At 56.3% G+C, this 25,163-nt stretch overlaps 1 protein-coding gene across 3 annotated transcripts in view; it reads left to right on the top strand.

Moving 5' to 3' along the window:
- SLCO2B1 (solute carrier organic anion transporter family member 2B1) overlaps nt 1-25,163 on the top strand; it is a 31,349-nt gene that overhangs the window by 5,588 nt on the left and 598 nt on the right. The window contains exons 1-14 of one of the 3 annotated variants that reach the window (XR_005954581.1): nt 1,276-1,484; nt 2,119-2,196; nt 6,139-6,276; nt 6,386-6,548; nt 7,742-7,969; nt 8,964-9,062; nt 9,394-9,524; nt 15,035-15,143; nt 18,984-19,148; nt 20,326-20,642; nt 21,316-21,472; nt 22,757-22,926; nt 23,568-23,632; nt 24,866-24,969. Coding sequence is in view for 2 of the 3 variants with exons in the window: in XM_041460374.1 (XP_041316308.1) it covers nt 1,281-1,484; nt 2,119-2,196; nt 6,139-6,276; nt 6,386-6,548; nt 7,742-7,969; nt 8,964-9,062; nt 9,394-9,524; nt 15,035-15,143; nt 18,984-19,148; nt 20,326-20,518; nt 21,316-21,472; nt 22,757-22,926; nt 23,568-23,632; nt 24,866-24,986 (2,021 nt within the window). In the remaining variant the exon portion in view is untranslated. Of the gene's footprint in view, nt 1-1,275; nt 1,485-2,118; nt 2,197-6,138; nt 6,277-6,385; nt 6,549-7,741; nt 7,970-8,963; nt 9,063-9,393; nt 9,525-15,034; nt 15,144-18,983; nt 19,149-20,325; nt 20,643-21,315; nt 21,473-22,756; nt 22,927-23,567; nt 23,633-24,865; nt 24,987-25,163 lie in introns of those variants that run through there. The other 2 variants (XM_041460374.1, XM_041460375.1) reach the window with 2 other exon arrangements.

Below are 25,163 nucleotides of genomic sequence, written 5' to 3'. Positions count from 1 at the left end.
CCCTCCTGACCCAAGAGATTCTCTGCCCAGATGGGGGTTATCCCCAGCCTGCAGCTCCCTGCAGTCACTGTCCCCTGGGAGCAGGGAGGAGTGCCAGGCAGGTGAGGCTGGGATTCCTGGCAGAATTTCAGTGACATCACTTGATGTGAGACTGAGCTCAGCTCCCTATGCCTGCTGCACCCGGGGATTGCCATGCCTGGCCTTTCTGAGGGATGCAGTGACCCAGCACAGAAGTGGGAAGAAAACTGGGCTTTGAAGACAAATCCTGCACCTGTAGCTGAAGGAACAACAGCAGCTGATGGACCTGCAACACTCTGAACAACCATCCATCCATCCATCCATCCACCCATCCTTTTATTTTATTTTTTTTTAAATCAGTTAAGTCTTATCTCCCTTTTTATTTGATGTCCTCTCTGCTGGATCAAAGTACTTTTCTGTTTAGTTTCCTTCCTAAGGGAGGGCTGGGTGAGATGGGCGGGATCCGAGGGCAGGGGTTTATCCTCACTTTGATCTGCTGGCAAACCCTGCGGTGTTTGAGAACTCTGCTGACCCCCGCCTGCCCTCCCTCCTCCACACATTTGAAGGAGAGCGTGGAAAGGATGACAGGGTGCTGCTGCACACCGCTGCATTTGTGGTCTGCAGGTCTAATGAGGGACAAAGTCATTAACACGTTAACCAGGACATGGAGCCTGCTTCCAGCCCCAGAGCACTCCCATCCCTGGCAATCCAGGCTCCTTTGGGTTTCCTGCCTTTGGTGTTCCACCCTTTTTCTACCCCCGAGCATGCGAGGGGCTGCAGCAGCAAGCCCAGGGCTGTCAATAATTCATCGGGGCTGGAGCCAAGCAGGTGCTGAACCCTCCAGGGGCCGGGGAGGTTCTCCTGCCCGCTTCCATTTACGATCAAATCCGCTGTATTGATCCCATCCTGGATTTGTTACAGCAATATCTCTCGGAATGGGCTGAGGGCAGCAGCTGCTTGTTGCAGAAGTTGCTGTGGCGCTCGGAACTCACGCAGGTCCCGTCTGGAATTTACCTCTCGGGGTTTATAAACGCCACAGTGAAGGCAAACCCCTCCTGCTAGAAGTTACATCAACCCCTGCATTTGTTAATTTGTTTGAGCCTGCGGGTCCTCGCTCCTTTGCTTCTCATCATGGGGGAAACAGAATTGCGCACGATAATAATGGGAAGCCTTTCACCCCATTTGCTGCGGAGATGAAAACATCTATTAGAATGTGCTGAACAACAAGTTAAAGCCTAATGGCTCTAGCGTGCCTCCGAACAATGCAGCTTCCTGAGCAGGAAGCCTGGCTGCTGAAACCCAACAAAGACATCGCGGTCCCCGGGGAGGAGCGGAGCGAGGAGGGAAGGAGGCTGCGGGCTTCCCAGGGGCTGCGGGCTTCCCAGGGGCTGGAATTTCTCTGCATGGGCGCGTTTAGGGGATGGCTGGGGGTCCGAGAGAGAGGTGGAGATGCAGAAACGCCGCGGGTGACTGGGGTGCACAGGGAAGCAGGGCTCTAATCCAGCACAGCGAGGCATGGGAAGGGCTGGCTGAGCCCCTGTGCTGGCCCCGAGCCTGGATGCTCCCTCCGCAGGGAGGCAGGGCTGGGTCCTGGGCAGGGCAGGGCCAGCACCTGGCATCCCCTTGAGCTTCTGGGCTTCTGCAGCCCGTGGGATCCCTCTGGAAACCCATTTGTGCGGCTCCCTGCCACCCTTGGGTTCCCGTTTCTCCAGCAGCTGCGGAGCCTCTGGATGGCAGCACAGCCGCCAGCTTTGCCAGCTGCCCTCCCGGTGCTTGCTGCCAGCTGTGAGGGTGCCCCGTCACCCAGGCCGCGGAGAAGGGCGTCGCACCGACCCCAGAAATGTTGCACAATATTGTCCTCGGCTCTGCTGAGCAGCGTTTCACCTCCCAGGCCTCTGGGCTTTGACATTTTGCACGCTGCTTCGTTGCTGTGCAGAATTAAAGAGCTCCGAGCAAAGGACAGCCAGGAACAATTAGTGATGGCTTGAGAGGCCGTGTGCCTGCTGTGGGGGTGTTTGCAGAGCCCGACAGGGTTTTTCCTGCTGAGCAGGGGGGAATGGGGGCCCGTGAGCGTTGTGCTGAGTGGTTTATCTCTGCCAGGCTGACAGAATGACAAGGAGCAGCCAGGGGGACGTGGCCCGGAACGCGCTCTGCAGGAGCCCCTTTCTCAGTGTCAAGGTAAGCACCCCTGCTTTCTGCAGCACCCCTCGGCCCCTGGCCTGGCAGCAGCAGCTCAGCCTCCTGCAGAAGGCACTGGGAGGATTTACGGGCACCAGGTGTGTTTGGGAAATGCTCCCTGTGTTTCCCGTGGCACAGGTGCCTTTGGTGTGGAGTTGTGTCCATTCCAAATCCAGTGGAGCAGCGATGTTTCACTGCGGGTTTAACTCCCAGCTCCTCCAGAGAATCACAGGATGGGATGGCTTGGAGGGACCTTAAAGCCCATCCAGTGCCACCCCTGCCATGGCAGGACAATTCCACTGTCCCAGGCTGCTCCAAGCCCCAACATCCAGCCTGGCCTTGGGCACTGCCAGGGATCCAGAGGCAGCCACAGCTGCTCTGGGCACTCTGGCACTTGTGCCAGGGAATAATTCCTTCCCAAGAGCCCATCTAGCCCTGGCTTTGTCAGTGTGAAGCCTTTCTTCTAAGTCTTGGGTCCTCCTGGGTTCGGTGCAAGCCCAGGCCCACCAGGTGAGGGTTTGAGGAGCTCTGCAGAACCACAGGCTGCACCTGGAATGGTTCCCTGTGTCTCACAACATCTGCCTCATTCCCTTCTGGCTCGGTAATTCCTTGTTATCAGTAGTGGCAGCAGCCTAACACCAGTGCATTACTACATTCAGGGTATTGTAAGCCAATTAGCTGGCTCATTAGGGAACCTCACCAGGCCAGAGAGCACAAGATGACAGTCGGTCTTAAAGGCTCAAGACTTCTCTGTCCCTTTTGCGGGCAAGATTTGGGGTTTTGAGGGTTTTTCTACAAATGCTGGTGCATTTAATCACCCTTCTCAGTGTGGCAGGAGGAAAGTGAGTCACTGAGGCAGAGGTTAGCAGAGCTTCCACAAGGGTTGGAGACACAGAGCCATGGCCTGAGGCTCTTCCCCAATCCTCTTTCACCCCAATCCTCATTCAGCTGGTTTTTGTCTGGTGGGCTTTGTTTCTTCTTTACTCCCCAGAAATATGATCCTGCTGATTTTAACTTGAGGAGATATTTTAAAGGGATTCAAAGATTAAACCATTGAGGGGCAAAGCCAGCTGAGCCTGTGAGCAGAATCAAGCTGTATTTTGCTGTATCTGTGAAGGTAGATCCTAAAATCCCAGACTGGTTTGGGTTGGGGGGCACCTTAAAGACCCTCTTGTTGCAACCCCTGCCACGGGCAGATGTGGAGGAAGCTCTTGTCACCAAGAACACAATTATCCTCAGCACAGGATGTTTTCCCCTTATCTCTTGGGGTTTTTTTTCAAGAAGTTAGGCCACCCTGTCCGGTTTCTAAATGACTTCCTCAGAAAACAAACCTTCCAGCCCAGGGTTTGAATGGCTCTTGCAGAGACACAGAACCATTGCACAATGTGGTTGGATGTGTTTGAAGTGGCTGAAGGACCAAAAATCACAGCACTGCAGTTTTTATGGGTATTTATATCTCCAGAGAGCGTGTCACAAAAACCATGGACCGCATGTCAAAACGCAGCTGAGGGACATAACTGAGAACTGCCCTGTTTGGCTTCAAGGAGCACTGTGATTTAGATGGGAAGGAATTGTTCCCTGGGAGGGTGGGGAGGCCCTGGCACAGGGTGTCCAGAGAAGCTGTGGATCCCTGGCAGTGCCCAGGGCCAGGCTGGATGGGACTTGCAGCCACCTGGGACAGTGGGAGGTGTCCCTGCCGTGGCAGGGGTGGCACTGGCTGGCGTTCCAGCCCCCTCCCAGCTGCAAGCCCAGGCAAACTGGTTCCAGCTGTTTCCTCCCAGAGCCCTTTGCCGTAAGCAGAGCCCAGTGTGCCTGTGTCACGTGCTGAGGCACAAAGCCCTCTCTGCAAACAGGCTCCAGAATCCCCCGGGCGCGTGGAGGGAGCGTGCTGGGGACGTGTCAGCTGGGCAGGACGGTGTGGGGAGCCCCCACGGGACAGCCTGCTGCCAAGCTGCGCCATCCACACTGCAGACATCACACAGGCAGCCCTTGGAAAAGGGCTTTTTGCAGACCACCAGGAGAGGAATGACTGGTGTTTCAGTCCCAGGTCTGTGCTGTACTGGCTGCCTAGGATGGAGGGGGTTTCTCTGTTCCCTTGCACGTGTGGGGTGGGAGCAGCAGTACCTCGCCAGTGTTTGGGTTCTCTGAGTTGTTTAATTCCATGGGTCTAGAGGGAAGGTTTTGCAAGCACAGCCCAGCCCTGGGGCTGCTCCTGGTGTGCATGGCCTGTCCTGCTGCCAGGGAAAAGGTCTTGGGAAAAGCCTGGTGTCTGCCAATCCAGGTGACCTGCTGGGGCAGCACATCAGTCCCACCAGGCCAGCAGAGCCAAAGGCCAGGAAAAGCCTGCTCTTTCTTTTCCTGACCAAAAATTGATGTCTGAGAGCAAAGAGCCCCTGGAGGCAGGACTGGGGTCCTTGCCCAAGCCGCTGCAGGTCCTCTGCAAGGCCGTCTCCCCTAAAATACCAGATGCCCAATGCATTTTGAGCTGCAGAGGATGTGAGGCAGTGCTGGGCAGCTGCTGAGCTGCTGTAAACCCCTGAAGTTCCAGGATTTGGATACTCAGGGGGCCGTGTGCTGTGGATGCTGGAATAAACAGATCTGATTTCAGCCTTTCCCTCTGAAGTGATGTGTTCAGGAAGCAGAGCCTGGACACAGCCAGTGACTTGGAGGAATGTAGGAGTTTTAGCAAAGCTGACTGGGGACGCTTTCCACTGGCTGGGTGACATTTTCCCAGTCCAGACACGTTGCCCCCACCAGTGGTGACGTGAGCCTGGAAGGGGGAAGGTGCTGGATGCTGTTCTGGTGTGCACCATGCCAGCCCATCGTTCGGGAGGTGGTGACCTCAGCCCAGCCCTGCATTCCCAGGGGGTTTGACCTTCCCCCTTTCTGGGCTGGGGATGTTGCCTTGGCTGACAGAGCAGGCCACTTTGGCAGTGAGCTCACTTGAGGCTTGGATCAGAACGAGATGTAGCAGAAATCCAGGCCAGGCTCAGCAGTTTCTCCGTGGTGGGAGCTGCTTCCAAACACACGGAGCAGGAGCAGCGCCCCGAGGGTTTGGGCACCAGCCCAAGCTGAGGGCAGCAGCTCTGGAAGGAGCCAGGGCATCCAGCCTGTCCCGCAGGGAGATGGGAGGGCTGTGTGCTGAGGGTGTGTGACTGTTTGGGCTGGCTGTCTGAGCTCCTCTGGGGGCTGGAGGGGTGCCTGGGAGAGCCACAAGGCAGCAGGAGGGAGGTGGCTCACATGGAGGAGGGAGGATGGAGATGAGGGCAGATTATTTTCTGGGAGATGGTGGACTTTGACAAGGTTTCCTTATGTAATTGGAGGAGAACCATCACATTTTCCAAAGGAGATGTGTGTTACATCTAGGGCTCTGTGAGAAGGAAAGGAAAGCAGCCTGAATTCTTCTCCCTGACCTGCTGACTTTCTCTAGAGGAGTTGTTTGTTGGTGTGTTTGGAAGAGCTCATTCCTGTCCCAGAAGAGCTCCCAGCACTGGGGATGGCTGCCTGCCTCTGGCTGAACGGGAACAGCAGTGTTGTGCAACCTCCCTTCTGCTGCTGCATCCGAGGGACGGGGCCAACACAAACAGGGATCATCCCGACTGAAGGCATGTGTTTGTCCAAAGCCACTTCTCAGCTGAAGAAACTGCAGCCTCCTCGCAGACACTGACCCTGCTGTGACTCTTGGCAGAGGCCAATTTCATGGTTCTGACCTAATCTCAGAAGATCTCACTGGTGGTGGAGCAGGGGTGATATTTCCAAGGCTTGTGGTCAGAGGTTTAAGTTGGATAATGGTGCCTTTCTGAGGGGGGTGCAGTTTGTTGTGCTGCAGCTGTCACTGACCCTGCAGCTCTGGGTGACCCTGCAGCTCTGGGTGACCCTGCAGCTCTGGTGACCCTGCAGCTCTCACTGACCCTTCTGGGGGCTCCATTTCTGTGTTGGCAGTTCTTTGTGTTCTGCCACGGGCTGCTGCAGCTCTCCCAGCTCCTGGTCTCTGGCTACCTGAAGAGCTCCATCTCCACCATTGAGAGACGCTACGGCCTCTCCAGCCAGACCTCGGGGCTGCTGGCCTCCTTCAACGAGGTGAGCAGCCGCCCAGCCTGTCCCTGTCCCTGTCCCTGTCCCTGTCCCTGTCCCTGTCGCTGTGCCGTGCTGCCCTGCCCTCGGGACACACTGCTGTCTGTCCCTGCAGGTTGGGAACACGCTGCTGATCGTCTTCGTGAGCTACCTGGGCAGCCGCGTGCACCGGCCGCGCCTCATCGGCTGCGGGGCCCTGCTGGTGTCCCTGGCCGGCTTCCTGATGGCCCTGCCCCACTTCCTCACGGGGCCCTACGAGTACGACCGCTCCGTGGCCAGTGAGTGCTCCACAAACCTGCCCTGCGCCTCTGGGGCGCAAGGAGCGAACTACAGAATGACAGGCTGCTTCGGGTGGGAAAGACCTCAAAGATCATCTCGTTCCACCTTCCTCCATCCTCCAGCCTGGCCTTGGACCCTGCCAGGGATCCAGGGGCAGCCACCCTCACAGAGAACAATTCCACAATTCCTTCCCAGTATCCCACCTATCCCTGGCCCCTGGCAGTGGGAAGCTGTTGTGAAATGGCCTTTCCTCCAGGCACTGGGAGCTGCATGCTGTTGGCTTCTCCTTGAGAAATTTTATTTTTCTGAGAATGAAATCATCTCAACCCTGAGAGGCAACAGCTACTGGTGGAAAGCAGAACCAGGGGGATGTGGGAACCGTGGAACCATGGGAAGGGGAAGGAAAACAATCAAAACACAGGCTGTGCCTCTGATTCCTCTTGTTTGCTGCACATCCAACCTCACCTGCCTTCCCTGGTCTAGCTGGGCTGTCTTTGAGGCTTTAGACCCCACCAGAATATCAGCCTCCCTTGAGATACATGCAGGTCTGAATCACTCATGTAGGGAACAGGACAGGGTGGGTTTGGGATCTTGTTCCCAAAGGAAAATGAAGGGATGAGAAAGGAAAGAAAGGAGAAAACAAGCTACTTGCTACCTTCCCAATTCCTGCCATGAAGCTCCAGCAAACCTTCTAGAAGCCTCCACTGAACAGCTTTTGTTTGGCTCACCAGAGGGAGGGCAGCCTTGCCTGGGGTTATAAGGAAGATGAGGGTGCTAGAATCAGCCCTTTCACTCAGGCAGCTTTTCTGAGGAAAATGAGCTCTCATTTTCTGGGTAGCTGCTCACAAAATCTGCAGGTTTGCTCAGTTACCTGTACTGGGCTGCTCCATCAAAGGTCCTGGGAGTGACCTCAGCTCCACTTCCTTGATGGAGGAAAAGCCTTGAAGGCTTTCCAGGCTCATGACCCCGTCTCTGTGAACACCAGCGCGGTGATCTCTGCACCTTCTTTGTGTTTTCTTTCACCTGCCATCTAAGGATAAGATAAGGACGTGGAGCTGCTGGAGCAAATCCAGAACTGGGGGTGTTCTCCTGGAAAAGGCTCCAGGGAGAGCTCAGAGCCCCTTCCAGGGCCTGAAGAAAGAAGTTCTTTCTGCAGACCGAGCTCCTCAGACCTGTCCCCTTGTCACCTTAGGCACCTCCAGCAACACCACGGACCTGTGCCAGCCCGGGGCGCCGGGGGCCTGGGCCAACCTGAGCGATGCCAGCTGCACCCCCCACGCCTCCAGGGAGAACCACGAGGTTCTCCTGGTGATGTTCGTGGCCCAGGCCCTGCTGGGCATCGGCGGCGTGCCCATCCAGCCCTTCGGCATCTCCTACATCGACGACTTCGCCAGCGAGAGGAACTCCCCCCTCTACCTGGGTGAGGCTGGTCCTTGGCACGGGGAGAAGCCAGGCTGGAGCTGGCAGCAAGGCCAGACTGCGCTAATTTGCGTTAATGAGAGCAGGGTTCGTTACAGCCCTTGTGCTCTGCCCACGGCCAGGAAGGATTCTGCAGAAAGAGTTCATCTGCTTCGGGCTTGGGCAGGCAGCAGGAGAGCTGGGAAACACCACCGGGGCAGAAGCTGAGGTTTTGGCCTGAGAGTGACAAAAACTGGAGTTAAATACCATGTCCTCCTCCAAAGAGGCTTCGGGAAGGACTGGAGGAGCAGTCTGTTCTCTCTGTTCACCAGTGGCAGCTGTGGGTCTAAGGGACAGCTGTGGGGACTCTGTTTAGCTGTCAGCAAAGCCAAACAAACCAAAGAAAGCAGTTTCAGCCACCTGGGAGGTGGGAGGGGTGCTGGAGAACAGCGGGGGCACAGGCCCACAGGGGTGTCCCAGGTGGTGGCATGGACAAGGTGGTCCTTGCAGGTCCTTCCAGTCCTTTCCTGGCTGTTACCTGTGACAGCCTCGAACTGAATGGAGCAGCAAAGGTAGATCAAAACCATTACTGCTGAAAAAAGGAAGCACAGCATCGAATTTTGCTCTGGTAGATGATCCAAACCTCTCACATGTAAGGTAGGAGTTGAATCTTACATGTGTGGATTTCTTTTATCAGTAATTCACAGAGAAGAGTTCACTGATAACTTTTATCTCCTTCACCTTGTAAAACTTGGTGTTCCCTGGATTACTGATGCCAAAGGGCACCTCTTGTTCCTGGGAGTGCCGCAGTCCTTCCAGGAGGCTGAAGACGAGTGTCAGGAAAGGTCTGAGCTGTGCCAAAGGGAATTCCATGTGGGAAAGGAATATGGAGAGCAAGGGAAATAGGAAAGCTGCCAGGGAAAGGGCTGGTGCAGCAGAGCCTGCTCCCACCCTGAGGCACCTGTGTCCCCGTGGTCCCTTCCCAGGCTGAGCCCTCGCTGCTCTCGTGCCCACAGGAATCCTGTTCTCCCTGACGGTGGTTGGGCCGGGGGTGGCCTTCATGCTGGGCTCTGCCATGCTGAGGTTCTACGTGGACATGGACAAAGTCAGCTCAGGTGAGGCCGCGTGTCCTGGCAGAGCTGCTGGAGCAGGGGGCTCCCAGCCTCGGGGGGCTCCCCTGCCCCGTGCCTGCCAGTGGGCATCCAGCACTTTCATCCCTGTGCCAGCTGTCTCCATCCAAAGGGCTCTTTGGACGCCCTGGGGACGGCGATGAAATGGGGGAGAGACGATGAAACGTGATTTAGTGGTGGGGTGATGGAGGCAAACTGGGCTGCTCAGGCCCCGGCACTGACATCCCACCACCTTGGGGTGATGGATGCCTGGGTGCCCTGGGGTGCCTGCCGCGTCCCAGCCCTGGTCTGATGCCCCTCTCCTCTCGTCTTGCAGCTGAGGTGCAGCTCACCAACAAGGACCCGCGCTGGGTCGGGGCCTGGTGGCTCGGCTTCCTGGTGGCCGCCAGCCTGGTGGCCCTGTGCGCCCTGCCATACTTCTTCTTCCCGAGGGAAATGCCCAAAGAGGTAGGAGAGGTTCTGCACACACACACACACACCTCGGTGGGGCCGAAATGCCACGGGAACCACAACCACTGACAGTTCTGTTCCTTGGGGAGGGGAGGATGCACTCCCAGATTCCCATGTTACGAGAGGCTTGCCAGGGGAGGCAGAGGGCAGCCAGCTTTGTCTGTCCTGGCAGCTTTTGTCTGGGAGCAGCGCTGAACTTTGGAGGTGGAGGTGGAATTCCATCAGTGGGCTCCTGGCAGGAGAGGACAGCTCTTCTCCAGCAGAGCTGGGGAGCAGGGCAGGGAGCGTGTGAGAAGTGCAGAGCTGCTCCCAGCAGTGTGAGCTTTTGTCTGGGAGCAGCGCTGAACTTTGGAAGTGGAGGTGGAATTCCATCAGTGGGCTCCTGGCAGGAGAGGACAGCTCTTCTCCAGCAGAGCTGGGGAGCAGGGCAGGGAGCGTGTGAGAAGTGCAGAGCTGCTCCCAGCAGTGTGAGCAGTGCAGAGCTGCTCCCAGCAGTGTGAGCAGTGCAGAGCTGCTCCCAGCAGTGTGAGCAGTGCAGAGCTGCTCCCAGCACTGTGAGCAGTGCAGAGCTGCTCCCAGCAGTGTGAGCAGTGCAGAGCTGCTCCCAGCAGTGTCTGGGCAGTGCAGAGCAGCACAGCAGAACACTCTGCTGTGCTGGCAGAGGAGGTGTTTCTGAGGCTGGGATGTCGCTGGAGCTGCTGGGACACGCTCAGGAGGTGAAGCTGTGCTGCTCTCAGTGTCTTGGCCGGGCTGGGAGCGGTGTCAGTGCCCTCCACATGTGCTGTATCTCGAGGCAGCATCGAAGCTCCCTGTCTGAACAAGTCTGTGCACCCGTGCAGAGCAATCCTTCATTTCTCCTGACACTGCCTGAATTTCCACAGGAATCAGTGGAGACTGGGGGTTCCCCGACCTGTTTTGCCAGCTCAGCCTGGGGATGCAGTGATTTACTGCTGGCTGCCGTGAGCTGTGAGGAGCTGTGAGGTGATGGGGTGCTCTGTGCGTGGCAGGATGGGGGTGACCCCAAATGCAGCGTGCCTGATCGCTCCTCCCGCAGCCTGGGCTGCTCTGAAGCCTTGGGGAGGGTCTGTGCTAGCAGGCTCTAGGCTCATCTCAGGGAAAAGTTCTTCATTAGGCTGATGGGAATATTAATTTCATAAACGCCTCTTGAGAGAAGGTAATGCACTTCCAGCTAAAACAGCTGCACTTTCTGGCAAGTGCTGCACTCTGAGCAGTTTGGAAGGGTTTAAGGGGGAACAGGCTATTGATTTTAAAAAGAGCAGGAAGATTTCATCCTGCTCTGCTGGCTGGGATCGGTAGGATACACTTCCACATGGCTGAGCACCCACGTGTCCCTCTGCAGCCTGTGAATTTCTTGAATTCTTGGATTTCTCCCCATTTTTGCATCTCACTCAGCAAGCTCTTGGAATCTGCTGACAGTTAAAAATAATAATAGGAAAATACAGTAAATAGCCAGATTCTGCCCTCCTTGCAGAATGGGAGGCACCAGGGCCACCCTGTCCCCTGGGGGTATCAGCACCAGCAAGGGGCCCTGCCTAAAAAAATTCAAATATAAACCTCTGCAGAAAGTTTGCCACGTGCTGCTCTGGGTAGCACACGAGCTGTAGGAGCTCGCATTCCAGGATGTGCTGGAAATGGATGTTTTGCTGCGTGTGTGCACTGCACACACACATCCCCTCGGGCACAGCCGAGGTGCTCCTGCAGCCCCAGCCGGGGTCTCACTTGCGGCCAGCCTCCTCTGGGGGTGCAGCAAACCCGGGGTGTCTCTGAGCCCTCTGTGCCCTTGGAGGCTGATCTGCCTCCTCCCACCAGCCAAGGCACAGCTGCACTTTTTATTCCACAGCCACGCTGAGCTTCACCTTTTTTTGATGAATTCTTTCTTTGAAGTTCCTCGTGTTAACATTAATGATAGTGTGGGGCTGCTCTTTTGATCTTTTCCTCGTAAATTAGTCGCTCCAAACCCAGAACATTTTTACTTCTCTGCTTTGCTGCTTGTCAGTAGGTTTCTAGCACCAAAGTATCCTGAGTAATCCTGTTGAGGGCTGATCATGGCAAAGCCATGAGGTTGTCATGAAATCAGGAAGGGGATGAGAGGATGAGCTCTTACACAGGAAGAACCGTTTTCAGTCAAGAACAGCTTTTTTTCCCCAGTAATTCCAGTTTAATCCTGCCTCCATGGGCCCAAACCATTCCTTGGAGCTGTGTCCTGGATTGTGGGGAGCTTCCAGCGCTCTCCAGTCGCTGTGTGGCCGTAGTTTAGCTCATGCTTTGCCATCTGCTGGTGTTGCTGTATCCCAAGGCAGGCAGCAGTGTTGTCACAATATTCCAATAGTCCTGGCACACAGGCTCTGCCTGTCCTGCAGCTCTGACACAAAAAGGGACTGAAAGGGGCAAAGCTGCTCTCAGAGACAAAAGCAGACACTTCCAGGGATCCAGGGAGAGCCACAGCTTCTCTGGGCACCCTGTGCCAGGGCCTCAGCACCCTCACAGGGAACAATTCCTTCCCAAAATCCCAGCTAGCCCTGCCCTCCTTCCTCTTAAAGTCATTGCCCCTTGTCCTGTCCCTCCCTGTCCAGCTGTCCCAGGCCCCCACTAGGTGCTGCAGATGGAGGTCCTTCTCTGGAACAAGGTACTGGGATGCTCTGGGTGCCCCATTAAAGCTCCAAAAGCACCACCAGAGGCAGCCCAGGAGCACAGGGAACAAAGGAGGAGCAAAGAGGGCCAAGTGGCAGGACAGGCTACAGGAATCCTGCTCTCTACAGCTGGATTTTCCCCAGGGAGCTTTACAGGCAGGCACAAACAGCAGCTAAAAATAATCCTCCCTTTTGGTGGGAGCAAGGTGCCCCTCAGCTGGTTATTCTAACACTCCTGGAAATAGGGTCCCTGGAGGGACCACACCTGCTGGAGGAGGCATAATGAAGTGTTTGTAGGGAGCCTGACCTTGTCAAAAGGAAAATAATTCTTTCCCAAGCCATGAGGCTTTACACTTTGTTTGTCTAATATGAAAATAACTTCTCTGACCTTACTTTTCAGCGAGCTGGGAGTGCCAGGTTCTGTTCACAGCCAGAGGGGAACTCTGCAGAAACCTCAAAATAAACAAAGAAAACCTCTCTGTCACAGCAGGTCATTTATCCCTGTTTCCAGGGGTGTATTTGGATCAAGCCAGCCTGCTGGCACCTCTGGCTGCCCTTCTCACAGGTGCAGGAGCAGGTGGGGAGAGCAGGGGCTGCCAGGGAAAGCTGCTTTCATTTTCCTTTCCTGCAGAGCCCTGCTCAGCCATGCCCGGATTTATTTAGTCTGTGCAGGGAGATGGGGGATTTCCCCAGGCCAAGGTCAGGCTGGGGATGCTCTTCCTGATCCAGAGTGTGTGGGAGCTTCATTCTCCTTCCCCAAAAGCTGTCTGCTTCCTCCAGCCCCCTGAGGGTGGGAGCGATGCCAGTGGACCCATGGAATCACAGCATGGCTTGGGTTGCAGGGACCCTAAAGCCACCCCTGCCATGGCAGGGACACCTCCCACTGTCCCAGGGACACCTCCCACTGTCCCAGGGTGCTCCAAGCCCCAGTGCCCAACCTGGACACTTCAGGGACCCAGGGGAAGCTAAAAATGCAGATAAAAATCTCATTGCAAAACCATGAGATGCAATGAGTGGCACCAAGGAACTGAGTCCTTTAAGGATTCATCCCAGAAAATCCAAGTGTGGGGGCATTTTGCAAGCTGAGTTTGTTTCTCCTTGGCATGATGCTGGAGCAGGGATGAGCAGCCAGCTCGTGTTACTGCACCTTCCAGCTCCAGCTTGACAAAATTCTGCTGTGACAATGCCAAAATCCCCCGTGGCAGAGGCACAGCATCCTCCTCAGGGCTTGGGCATCTCTGGTGGTGCAGCCAGCACCATTCCAGCACCATTCCAGCACCTTTCCAGCATCATCCACAGCAAGCAGGCAGGATTCCTGCTTTTCCTTCTGCCCCTGCTTTCCTTCAGCCCACGGGAATGTATTTCCTGATCCTTTCAGGCAGCAAAAATCCATGCCAGGGCCCCAAGGCAGCACAGGGAGAGGAGCTTTCCCCCTCTGAGAGGGCTTTGCTCCATGGGCACGCAGCTGAGCCATGGAAACATGCCCTGCAAGGGTCACACACAGGGACATCCCGGACGGGGGGATTTGGGGGGAGCTGGGGTTTTGTCTGGACGTGCAGGCTGTTGACTCTCAGAAGTACAAACAGCTGGAAGCTGAGAAAGCCACAGGCAGGAGCAGCTTGAATGTATTTTTGGAAAATGCTGCAGTTCCAGAGCAGAGAAGAGCCCCTGTAACGCAATTGAAAAGTGAAAGGGGTTTTATCTTTGCATTTGAAAAATGTATGAAAGCCTGAGCTCCAGCAGTTCAGAACAGGAAAGGAGTTTCATTGCTTTTGCCCTTAAAAAGGGCACGTGGCAGCCCCAGCACAGACACTGCGACCTCGCTGTGTTTAATGAGAGCTCTCATTGCAGAGCAGAGGTGATTCCAGCCCGAGAGCTGCCCGTTTCCTCCTGTCCATTACAGTCTCTGGTTGCTGCTGGATGAACTCGTTTGTCCAGCCCAGGTCAGGGCTGCTGAGCTGATGGGGTGGCAGAGCTGTAAAGGCTCTGTGGCTTCCCCTGCAACCACGCTGCCCTGAGCCCTGCCTGCCGCTCCACAGGCACAGCGCACACCTCCAGTCAGTGCCCCTGCTCCTGTGGCTCCCCTGGGAGGCTGCAGATCCTGCAGGGGATGCAGAACACGTCCCAGAAATGCTCCTTTGGCTTTCTGGTGCCCGGGGGTGCTGGACACCCCAAGCGGGGCTGCCATGGACCTTCCCTGTCCGAGCCCTCCAGGGCTGGGGACCCCACCCTGCCCTGGGCAGCCTCTTGCCTTAGGAGGTGACCAACACTTTGCCTCCATCCCCGACCCCCTCCTTGCCTGGATACATTTCCCTCTTACAATTGCTGCCTCTTTCCTGCCCAGCAGCTTGTGAGGGAGCACAGAGACACGGGGACCTGCTCACCCTCCATCCAAAGCTGTGCTGGTGGGGATCCAGGTGTGTCCCTCCTTGGGTGCCTGTGCCCACACACAGGGCTAGAACAAGCTCTGGGGTGGAACAGCATCCCCCTAAGGGTATCCAGCAAAGGCTGGCACCTCCTGAGTTTGGCACCTCCTTTCCCTGCAGAGGTTGGCCCCTCCTGAGTCTGGGTGAGCTGAGCACACGGTGTGCTCTGCCTGGGGAGTGGCACAGCTGGATACGGATGGAGTGTGCTCCAGCACTGCCAGGAGAGGTGGGGAAGCTCCTCTGCAGCTTGGGAATGTGTCTGGGTGCTGTCAGCCCCGCTGGAAAGCCGGTGGTGTGGGCAGGGAGCACAGCAGGACTCGGACAGGGATGGCCATCCTGCTGCTCTGTGTCAGGGCTTGGGAGAGAAAAGGCCAGGGCAGGGGAAGCTGTGGCATGACGTGTGCAGTGACAGCCTCTGGTGTGTCCCCAGGTGCTGAGAGGGAAGGACAGAGGCAGCAAGAAGAGGCAGAACATGCTGAGCCAGCTCAGGCCGAGGTCCCAGCACACGGAGAGCCTCTCCCTGGTGGAGTTCATCAGACGTAAGTGTGCCAACAGCCCGATCCCACACAGGCAGCAGCTCCCTGCTGGTACACACACAGCCAGGCTGGGCCATGACAGGGCTGCAGTGCGCCAGGGAGCAGGGATGTTCCCCCTGTGCTCAGCCAGCTCCTGCATCAGCCCTTGAGATGCACCTTAGGCTCAGTGTTGGGTTTAAGCCCTGTACTCCCTGCCCACACTGCCCTGCTGCACCTCCTGCCAGCCACAGCACCCGGCCTTGGTCACTCTGAGTGCCACGTTCCTTCCCTGGCAGTGCCCAAGGCCAGGCTGGATGGGGCTTGGAGCAGCCTGGCACAGTGGAAGGGGGTGGAACGGGATGGGCTTCAAAGCTCCTTCCAACCCAAATCCTTCTGTGGCTCTGTGATTTATGGCTTTTGTGGACAGTAGGAACCAGAGGCCAAAACCTCCCCAGAGCCCAAACCCAGGCAGGAAGGAGGCTGCTAGCTGTGGGGCTGGAGCAGAGCTGTGGGAAGGGACAGAGCCCTTTGGTCAGAGGGGTTTGGGGGCTGCTCTTGCTCAGTCCTCAGGCCATGGAATCAGGAATCAGTCCCACAGCAGCACTGGCGACTTCTCATCCCCAAGAAACCTCATCAGACTCCCTCCTGCGAGGCTGGAGATGCTGTCCAAGGCAGGCTGACCTCCTGTCCCACCGAGAACAGCCAGCGCTGCCTGGGGCCGGGGTCTGGACAGTCAAAACCCAGAGGGAGATCTGAACCCAGTGCAATTAAATTGTTTGGAAATGAGTGGGCTCTTTATGCTGAAGGGGATCAGCTGGGCTTCAGTCTGTGGAGGCATCTGCTAATGGTTGGGATGTTTGGGTTTTTTTAAATACTCTGCACTTTGGCAACTACTTAAGAAAAGTGGCCCTCTGAAGTCACTCCGTGTCAGCCTCCTCCATATTTCCCAAATATTATCCCGTTAATTTATTGCAAATTCTCCGTGTTCTGAAGGTCAGTGCGGGGCAGGCACAGCCAGGCAGGCGTGGGCAGGCTTTTCTCCCGCTGGTGGCAGCGATTGCTCGTCAGCCTAATGCTCAATTAGAGGAGGCAGCCGGGGGTTTCTTCCCCCCCTGACCTTGTGGCACTGTCATTTAGAAACCTGTGTGATGGGAGCGCTGCGTGGGAGCAGACTGATGGTGCTCAGATGGGATTTTCACACCGGCGCTCTGCTCTGTGCCTCCGAAACACGAATCAAAATGAGCTCCCTGCTCCCGGCTGCGGAGAGCAGGAAATGTCTCACTCTGCTCCAGCTGCAGCTCTGGTTCGGGGCTGGAGGCAGTGCTGCCGTGTCAGGGCTGTGCTAATAAATCCGTTATTTCTCAGAATTTATCCCCCAAAGCCCAGTTCTGAAATAAATGAAGTGTCTGCTTTATGTCAGGAGAGCAGTCTTGCTGAAATCGCCAGGATCTCTAATACAAAACTGTTTAGAGCCAGGAATGGGGTGGCAGGTAGTGTCTGATGGTTACCTGGGGCAATCTGGGTGAAGCCCAAGGACTTCAGGGCTGGCTCATCTGCAAGTCACTGGAAAGAGAATTTCCTTCCCATTTCACCACTCTCCTGCTGGTTTTGTTTCCTCTCTCTGTTTCTCTTTTCACTGTTATTTTCTACATGATAATTTATGAAAGCAGCATTTGGAGATGAGATTCTCCAGCCTGAATCTCCTTGGAAGTGCCCCAGGCCAGGCTGGACGGGGCTGGGAGCAGCCTGGGACGGTGGAAGGTGTCCCTGCCCTGGCAGGGGGTGGCACTGGGTGGGCTGTAAGGTCCCTCCCAACCCAAACCATGACTGTGGAGAAGGAAAGGCTTTTTCTGTGCGTTCTGTTGCTTTGGGGATACCCAGAGAGCAGAGTCACTCTAGTGGCAATTTCTGTGTCCTGCAAGCAGAGCTAGGGCAGCTTGGAGCCCGTCCATCCCACGAGGTGCTCCTGGGAGCCCCCGAACTTCCCTGGTGTGAGGGGCAGGTGCAGAGCCCTGGAGGGGCTGGGCAGGGAGGGCTTTTCCAGCCCAGCAGCAGCACCAGGATGGGCTGTGCACAGGGTCAGGCCAGGCTCTGGGGACACTCCAGCACTGAGGTCACTCAGCCCAGCACGGAGCTGGCTCCTCTGTCTGGACTCACACTGGGCACTGATCTTGGCTCTGGCACAGACACTCTGTGACACCAGCTCACACCCTGCTCCTCACACTCACAAATTCCTCCCAAACTCCTCCTGCTGCAGGCATCGGGTCTTCCTGCAGTAATGGAAAAGTAGGATTTAGCTTGCCTGAAGTCATTTCCATTGCTAATTTCCAGGCTTCTGTTGAAAACACCTGGGAGGATGTGCAGATTCTGGTGCACACACTGGGAATTAGCCCATTAAAGGTGATCTTCAAAGCAGTTGGAACGCTGCACTCGTGACTCGTTTGTTTCTCTTATGGTCCCTAAAGGCAGTTTCAAGGATATTTTCTGTTTATTATTTTAAAGTTTCCACTTGTTTTTCCTGTCTGCCCAGCTGCTTCTCTGGAGCTGCAAGGAGGATTCATTTAGGAATTGCAGAGGATGGAAATCTTGCTGCTCCCACCATGAAGTGGGGACCTGCTCAGCTTTTCACCTCCAATCTGAGGTGTGTGGTTTGATTGGAAAGACCAGAGACCTCCAGGGAAAAGGACTTTTTGATGGAAGATCCCCACAAAAGGCTGGATTGGCTCTCAGGAGATTTTTCAGCCAGCAAGCTGAGGTTTCATATCTGCAACATGGCTGAGAAATTCCAGGAATACTCTTCAAAAATCAGGACCTTTAGTGGTACTTAGGAGCAAAACCATCTTCCCCCTTGGGTTCACAGTGGAAAAATGCAGCTCCTTCCCTCTGTGCTGACTGCCAGCCTCCAGAGGGTCAGTATTCCAGGGTCCCTGGCCATGCTTTCTGTGCCTGGCCCCCTCTAAGGACCTGCTTTTGCAGCTCCCTACGATTCTGGCTGCTTGCCTGACCTGCGGGTAGAGCTGGAAGGGCGATGCTGCCATGAAGGGGAGTTCCACCTTTGGACATGGGCGACCCCACTGCACCCTCAGAGGGTCCTTTTGCCCTTCACAGAAGATTCAGGACAGCCAAAATCCATCTCCATCTGGGGCCAGCTCCCAGACAAGCCCCAGGGAGATCTCCCCGGTGCCGCTGCGCTGGAGCAGATAGAAAGATTGCCCCACTTGTTTGTCAGCTGCTAAAAATTAACACCGTTAATTTATGGCAGTCCTCTGCATTAATCCTCGCTGTTAATTCCTTATCTCTGCTCCAGCATATTGGCTGCCCAAGCCCTCGTCTGGGAGGCTCATCAGCAGTTTGTTTGGAAGTTGCCCTTTGCGTGCCAGCCCGAGCAGGGGAAGGCGGTGGGGGAGTAGAAAGTGGCTTTGGGACGTGCAGGAAGGGGACATTGCTCCAGGAGGGACAGGGGCAGCTCCCAGCTGGCAGCATGGGGCACCCTGAGCCCCTGGCAGCAGGGGCTGCCTGTGCTGGGCAGGCTGCAGACCTCTCCTGCTCAAGGGTTCAGCCCTAGGGCAGTTTTTTTGCTGGAGTGTTCCTTGCTTGTAATCAAAAAATGCATTTTTCATAGTTTCATTTTTTCATTGAAACAAAAAGGACACTGAAACTGCTACCACAGCAAACAGATAAATTAACTTTTAATGACTTCCCATCTACTTTTCTATTTGTTTTAGCAGAAGCTCTGCCAGAAAGCTGCAAGGAAGGGGGTGGAACGAGATGAGTCCTTTCCAAGCCAAACTCTTCTGTGGTTCCCTGATCAATATTTTGCTGTAGCCCTGCTCCCTGTGCAACAGGTGCCCCTTGTCCTTTCAGGTTTTCCCGTGGTGCTGCTGAGGAACCTGCGGCACCCCGTGTACCTGCTGGTGGTGCTGGCTCAGGTCAACATCTCTGCCATGGTTGCTGGATTAGCAACCTTCATGGGCAAGTTCCTGGAGAGACAGTTCTCCCTCACAGCCTCCCTGGCCAACATGATCATTGGTAAGTGGTGCTGAGCTTTTGATTCCTTAAAAAACCATCTAGAAATCAGGAAAAGTTTCTCTAGAGTAAAGCCTCCCTCTCAGAGAGTTCAGAGATCCTGCCACAGAAGTGTTTAAAACACATTTTTGAGCAAACAGCACCTCAGGGAAGGAGGCCTCTGAGGTCTGCGACAGGCAAATCAGAACAAAGTGAGCAGAGCAGAGTGGCAGAGCCAGGGCTGAATGCAGCAGCAAGGTTAGACACTGAAGCAGTGCTGTCCTGCCCCAGGTGCCCAGCTGAGCTGCTCCCAGCCTTGATTTACCCTCTGCATTCAAGTCAGCACCGTGTTCCGTGGATGAATTTATCTGGCCTTTGTTCTCACCACTCAGTCTCGCTTGGCCTTTTTCTTTCAGATCAAAAAGCTTTCTGTAGCTGGAAATTCCTTCCTTGCGTGGGTATTGAGGGGCTGAAAGCAACCTCCCCGTGAATTCTTAGCTGAATTGAACAGTTTGCATGTCTCTAGATGAACTTTGGGCTCCTCCCCAAAAATGGGAGGTTTTATGTAAATGGAGTTTTATGTAAATGGGGTTTTATGTAAATGGGGTTTTATATAAATGGGGTTTCACAAGGGTGACCACAGAAATGGGCACAATCCTGCTCTGCACAGAAATTAAACATCCTCCCAGGCTGACTAGGTGCTTCTTCCTGTCAACACTAAAAAATCACATTTTGCTGCGCGAGGCACAGATTTCCACTGCTCCTGACAGCTTCCACCCATGGATCCATAAGGCAGCCAGTTTGCTGTGGGATCCTTTTGAAAAGCAGCATTTTCCTAGCATTATTCCACCAGTCCCTGCAAAAACCTTGGTCCCTTCTGAACCCCCTGTGCTGAAAAATAGCAACCCAACAGCAAATCCTCTGGGCCTTTGCTGTGAGAAGGACTGGCACAGACCAGAGATGGAAAACGAGGTACAGTGATAGGACAAAGGGGGATGGCTTTAGATGGGGTGTTAGGAGGGAATTGTTCCCTGGGACAGTGGGCAGGCCCTGGCACAGGGTGCCCAGAGCAGCTGGGGCTGCCCCTGCATCCCTGGAATGTCCCAGGCCAGGCTGATGGCTTGGAGCAGCCTGGGGTGGTGGAAGGGGGTGGAAGTGGGTGATGCTGAAGGTTCCCTGGTTGCATGCCTGCCTTTCCCAGGTGCTGTGAACATCCCCGGGGCCATGGTCGGCATCGTGGTGGGCGGTGCCATCCTGAAGCGGTTCCAGGTGTCCCTGAGGCAGTGCAGTGCCCTGTGTGTGCTGGGCATGCTGCTCTGCCTGCTCACCGCCTTCCCCCTGCTCTTCCTGGGCTGCCCCACGCAGAAGGTGGCGGGTGTCACCCACTGGGACAGGTACCACGCTCCTGGGCTGGGCACAGGGTGGGCACACCCCAGCCACAGACACGTTCCTGGGCGTGGGAGCCAAGCAGAATCCCCAGAAATGGGTTTATTCCCTCAGGAGGAGCAGCTAGTGGAGGTAAACTAAGAAAATCTGAGTCTGCTGTGACCTCAGGTTTAGGGCAGAAAATGTACAGCTTGCCTTCGTGACTTACCCCACACATGGTGGAGTCATTTCAGCTTTTTCTCCTACGGGTTAAAACCTTTTTAACACGAGATTTTTTAGGAGAAGGGTTGTAAGGGTTCCACCAGTGAGATTTCCTACTGAGGAGCAAGCGTGGAACCCAAAGTAAACACATTTTTGGCACAAACAGCACAACTTTTCATCTTGGGAAGCGTGGTGGATGATGAATTCAGACAGGGGCCAGCCCTGGGATCACACCATCCAAATGTGGGCAGGAGCTCCTCGTGTGCCCTCGAGGCTGGATCAGGTCTCTGAATTCCCTGTTCAGTGTCCTGTGGTCCGGGCCCTCAGGGGGATCCTCCCTCCTCCCACAGCGTGGTGTTGTAAGAACCCCAAAGGAGAGGTTTGGGACCAAGAATGAGGGCAGTGGGTGGCTCTGGTGCCCAGGGCTGTTGGGAAGCTCTGCCAGGCAGGGCAGAGGTTGGGGTGATGGTGGGATTCCCGTGGGGAAGGGCTCCTTGTGCAGTCAGGTGGGTTTTGCTGACCCCAGCACGCACACAGTCAGTTTTCCCTGTGAGCTGCCTGTGGGTGCTGCTCCCTGCCTGCATTAACCCTTTCCTGGGCGCAGCTCTGGCTCTGGCCACCACGCCATGGCGTGCAACGCGCGGTGCCGCTGCCCCGAGAGCGGCTTCAACCCCGTGTGCGGCTCCGACGGCGTGGAGTACACGTCCCCCTGCTCTGCTGGCTGCAGCAGCGTGGCCCTGCGCCCCGACAGCTCCGTCCTGGTGAGTCACAGCTGGCCACAGCTGCTCGCGCCCCGCCGGCCGTCGGGCTGCCCCGAGGAGCGGCTGTGTCACAGGGAATTGAGTGGGGGGTCGCAGTGCAGGGCTTTGCTCCTGCTGTGCCCTGCTGCTCTCGGGCCTGCAGGCAGAGCAGCTGAGCAAGGCTTTGCCTCTCAAACCCGACCTGCGGGGCGTTAGCAGCCGTGCAGGATGAGTGCCTTTGCTGCACTCTGGGCACAGGATGTGATGGCAGCGGGGAGCTGTCTGGGCAGTTTGCAGCAGCGTTTTGTTAATTAGCAGCGCTTCATTTTGATAACAGTTGTGCTTTCTGCCAGAGCTCAGTCCCAAATGTGCTTTCCTGCAGCCCCACGCCTGCCTTGTGTACAGCAGATCCTTTCCAACTGCTTTTTCCCTCCTCGGCCATGCCTCTCTCTTCCAGCCCTTGCTTTCTTGGAAACTTTACACTTTTCTTACCACTTTCAGCAGTACAGAGACCTGTGGCACTCATTGCCTCCTGCCTTCCCTGTCCCAGGGTTTCCAGGAACCCTCCCAGCCAGCAGAAAACCCTGCAATTGTGTGCCCAGCTTTGCTGCAGCCCTTCCAGAGGGCACCATGTAAGCGTGGATGTAGGAACCAGGTTTTGGGAGACCCTGAGCTGCCCCTGCCTCTGGGATCACTCTTCTGCAAACTCCCACCCCGTGACAACCAAAAGATCGTGCTCATTTTATCTCAAGGTCTCTTTAAAACAAAAAAAAACCCCAAACAACCCAGGGGTTTCTTGTTCAAAACTGAAAAAAAGAGAGAATTATGACTAAAAAACAGAGAAATGGAGAAATTCCTCATCCATCACCCCAAGGCATCGTTCCTTTGCTATAAGGCTGTGCTAGATATTCATGAGCCTCTCTCAAAGGTGAGGTTCTACACGTTTGATTTAACACTCCCTGAGCTGTGGCTGCAGCTCTGCCTGGGATGCAGAGGCTCGCAGCAGGACAGCGCCTGGCACAGGTGGCACAGCCACCCTCACAGCCAGGAATTCCCCCCAATATCCCATCCATCCGTGCCCTCTGGCAGTGGAAGCCATTCCCTCATCCCCAGTCTCTCTCCAGCTCTGCTGGAGCCCCGGCCATGGCTCTGAGCTCTCCCCAAAGTACTGAGTGCTAATTCCCGCTAATTATTCCCAGACAAACCCTACCTCCTCTCCTTCGCCCTGGCGGCTGGCAGCGTTCCCTTCCATCTGCCCGTCCCCGGGCCCGTGAGCAGCCTCTGGATGTGCTCTCCTCTTTGCAGAACTACACCGGCTGCAGCTGCCTTGGGGCGCCGGGAGCGGCGCGCGTCGCCAGGCCGGGCACCTGCGGCACCGGCTGCTCTCACCTCTTCGTGCCCTTCGTGGTGCTCTCCTGCCTGGCAGGCATCCTGGCCAGCACCTCCCACACGCCGTCCTTCATGCTCATCCTGAGGTGGGCACACCTGGGCAGCCACAGAGGGCTTCCAGAGGGGATCTGTGGGGCAGGGGGAAGGATTTCTCCAGCCGCCAGACTGGGGGTTAAACCAGCCTTGGATGGGGGTTAAACCAGCCTTGGATGGGGGTTAAACCAGCCCTGGATGGGGGTTAAACCAGCCTTGGATGGGGGTTAAACCAGCCCTGGATGGGGGTTAAACCAGCCCTGCCTGGGGGTGAAACCAGCCCTGCCTGGGGGTGAAACCAGCCCTGCCTGGGGGTGAAACCAGCCCTAGATTGCAGGTGGCAGCAGGATGGAGCCAGCCAAGATGGGAGCCCAGGCTGGTGGGGCTGGTCCCCAGGATGGCTAAAGCTGAGGCAGAGGGGAGAGCCGTGGGGGAATCTCTGTCTTAGTCTGTAAATGATACTTTCAAGCTCTTCCTGGGCCTGGCAGGATTTTCAGGCCAAGAAAAGGCCATGGGCAGCGTTCAGCCCTAATGAATGAACCCTCATCAGCTTTGGTGATGTGACTGGGAACTCCCTGGGATGCTTGGTGGCTGGGCTGAAGGACGAGTGTGTGGGTGAGGTGCTGTGCCAGGGAGGGAAGCATCCATCCTGGAGGGATTGCCAGAGGGCATTTTGTTCCATTTTGTTTTTCAGGAGCATCCAGCCTGAAGACAAATCATTTGCTGTTGGCATACAGTTCATGCTGCTGAGAGTTTTAGGTAAATTGAAGTGTGTTAAAATACCCTCCTGGAAAATGATGGCAGCTCTTGGAGAGGGCTTCCCCAGGGCAAGGAGAGATGCTGCCCTGCAGGGTCTGGGGGCACGTGGCAGGGATGAGACAAGGCAGCTCCAAGGGCTCCATCCCCGGTCCCTGGGGCCGTGGTTTTGGGGTGGCTGTGACACCTGGGGCCTGTTTCGGGGTGCCTGTGCCCTGGGTCCATGGTTTTGGGGTGGCTGTACCCTGGGTCCATGGTTTTGGGGTGTCTGTGCCCTGGATCCATGGTTTCGGGGTATCTGTGCCCTGGGTCCGTGTTTTTGGGACGTCTGTGCCCTGGGTCCGTGGTTTCGGGGTGTCTGTGCCCCGGGTCCATGGTTTCGGGTGGCTGTGCCCAGGTCCATGGTTGCAGGTGGCTGTGCCCTGGGTCCATGGTTTTGGGGTGTCTGTGCCCTGGGTCCGTGGTTTCGGGGTGTCTGTGCCCCGGGTCCATGGTTTCGGGTGGCTGTGCCCAGGTCCATGGTTTCGGGTGGCTGTGCCCAGGTCCATGGTTGCAGGTGGCTGTGCCCTGGGTCCATGGTTTCGGGTGGCTGTGCCCGGGTCCGTGTTTCCGGGGTGGCCGTGCCCTGGGTGCCTTTTTTGGGTGTCTGTGCCTGGCTCCATGGTTTCGGGGTGTCTGTGCCCGGGGGCAATCATTTGCTGTTGGCATACAGTTCATGCTGCTGAGAGTTTTAGGTAAATTGAAGTGTGTTAAAATATCCTCCTGGAAAATGATGGCAGCTCTTGGAGAGGGCTTCCCCAGGGCAAGGAGAGATGCTGCCCTGCAGGGTCTGGGGGCACGTGGCAGGGATGAGACAAGGCAGCTCCAAGGGCTCCATCCCCGGTCCCTGGGGCCGTGGTTTTGGGGTGGCTGTGACACCTGGGGCCTGTTTCGGGGTGCCTGTGCCCTGGGTCCATGGTTTTGGGGTGGCTGTACCCTGGGTCCATGGTTTCGGGTGGCTGTGCCCGGGTCCGTGTTTCCGGGGTGGCCATGCCCTGGGTGCCTTTTTTGGGTGTCTGTGCCTGGCTCCATGGTTTCGGGGTGTCTGTGCCCGGGTCCATGGTTTCGGGTGCCTGTTTCGGGGTGTCTGTGCCCAGGTCCATGGTTTCGGGTGCCTGTTTCGGGGTGTCTGTGCCTGGATCCATGGTTTCGGGTGCCTGTTTCGGGCGGGCCGGGCTGACGCTGTGCCTGTTGCAGCGTGGATGCCGGGCCCGGTGCTGTACGGCAGCGCCATCGACACCAGCTGCGTGCTGTGGGAGAGGAGGTGTGAGCGCAGGGCAGCCTGCAGATACTACGACAATACCCTCTTCAGGCACAGGTAGGGAGGACACCGCGACAATCCCCTGTGCCAAGCACCGGGAACACCCAGGGATGCTCCCTGTCCCTGGGCCGCGCAGCCGGGGGCCACGGAGGGTCACTCCAGGACAGCTCCCTGCTGGGGCAGAGGCTGTGCCTGGAACAGCCTCCCCAGAGTCCCAGGGGTGCTGCTTGGAGC

This window comes from Pyrgilauda ruficollis, unplaced genomic scaffold (assembly GCF_017590135.1).
Source record: "Pyrgilauda ruficollis isolate IOZ18807 unplaced genomic scaffold, ASM1759013v1 scaffold143, whole genome shotgun sequence".
Taxonomy (NCBI): domain Eukaryota; kingdom Metazoa; phylum Chordata; class Aves; order Passeriformes; family Passeridae; genus Pyrgilauda; species Pyrgilauda ruficollis.
This window is presented reverse-complemented; position numbering and strand designations above follow the sequence as displayed.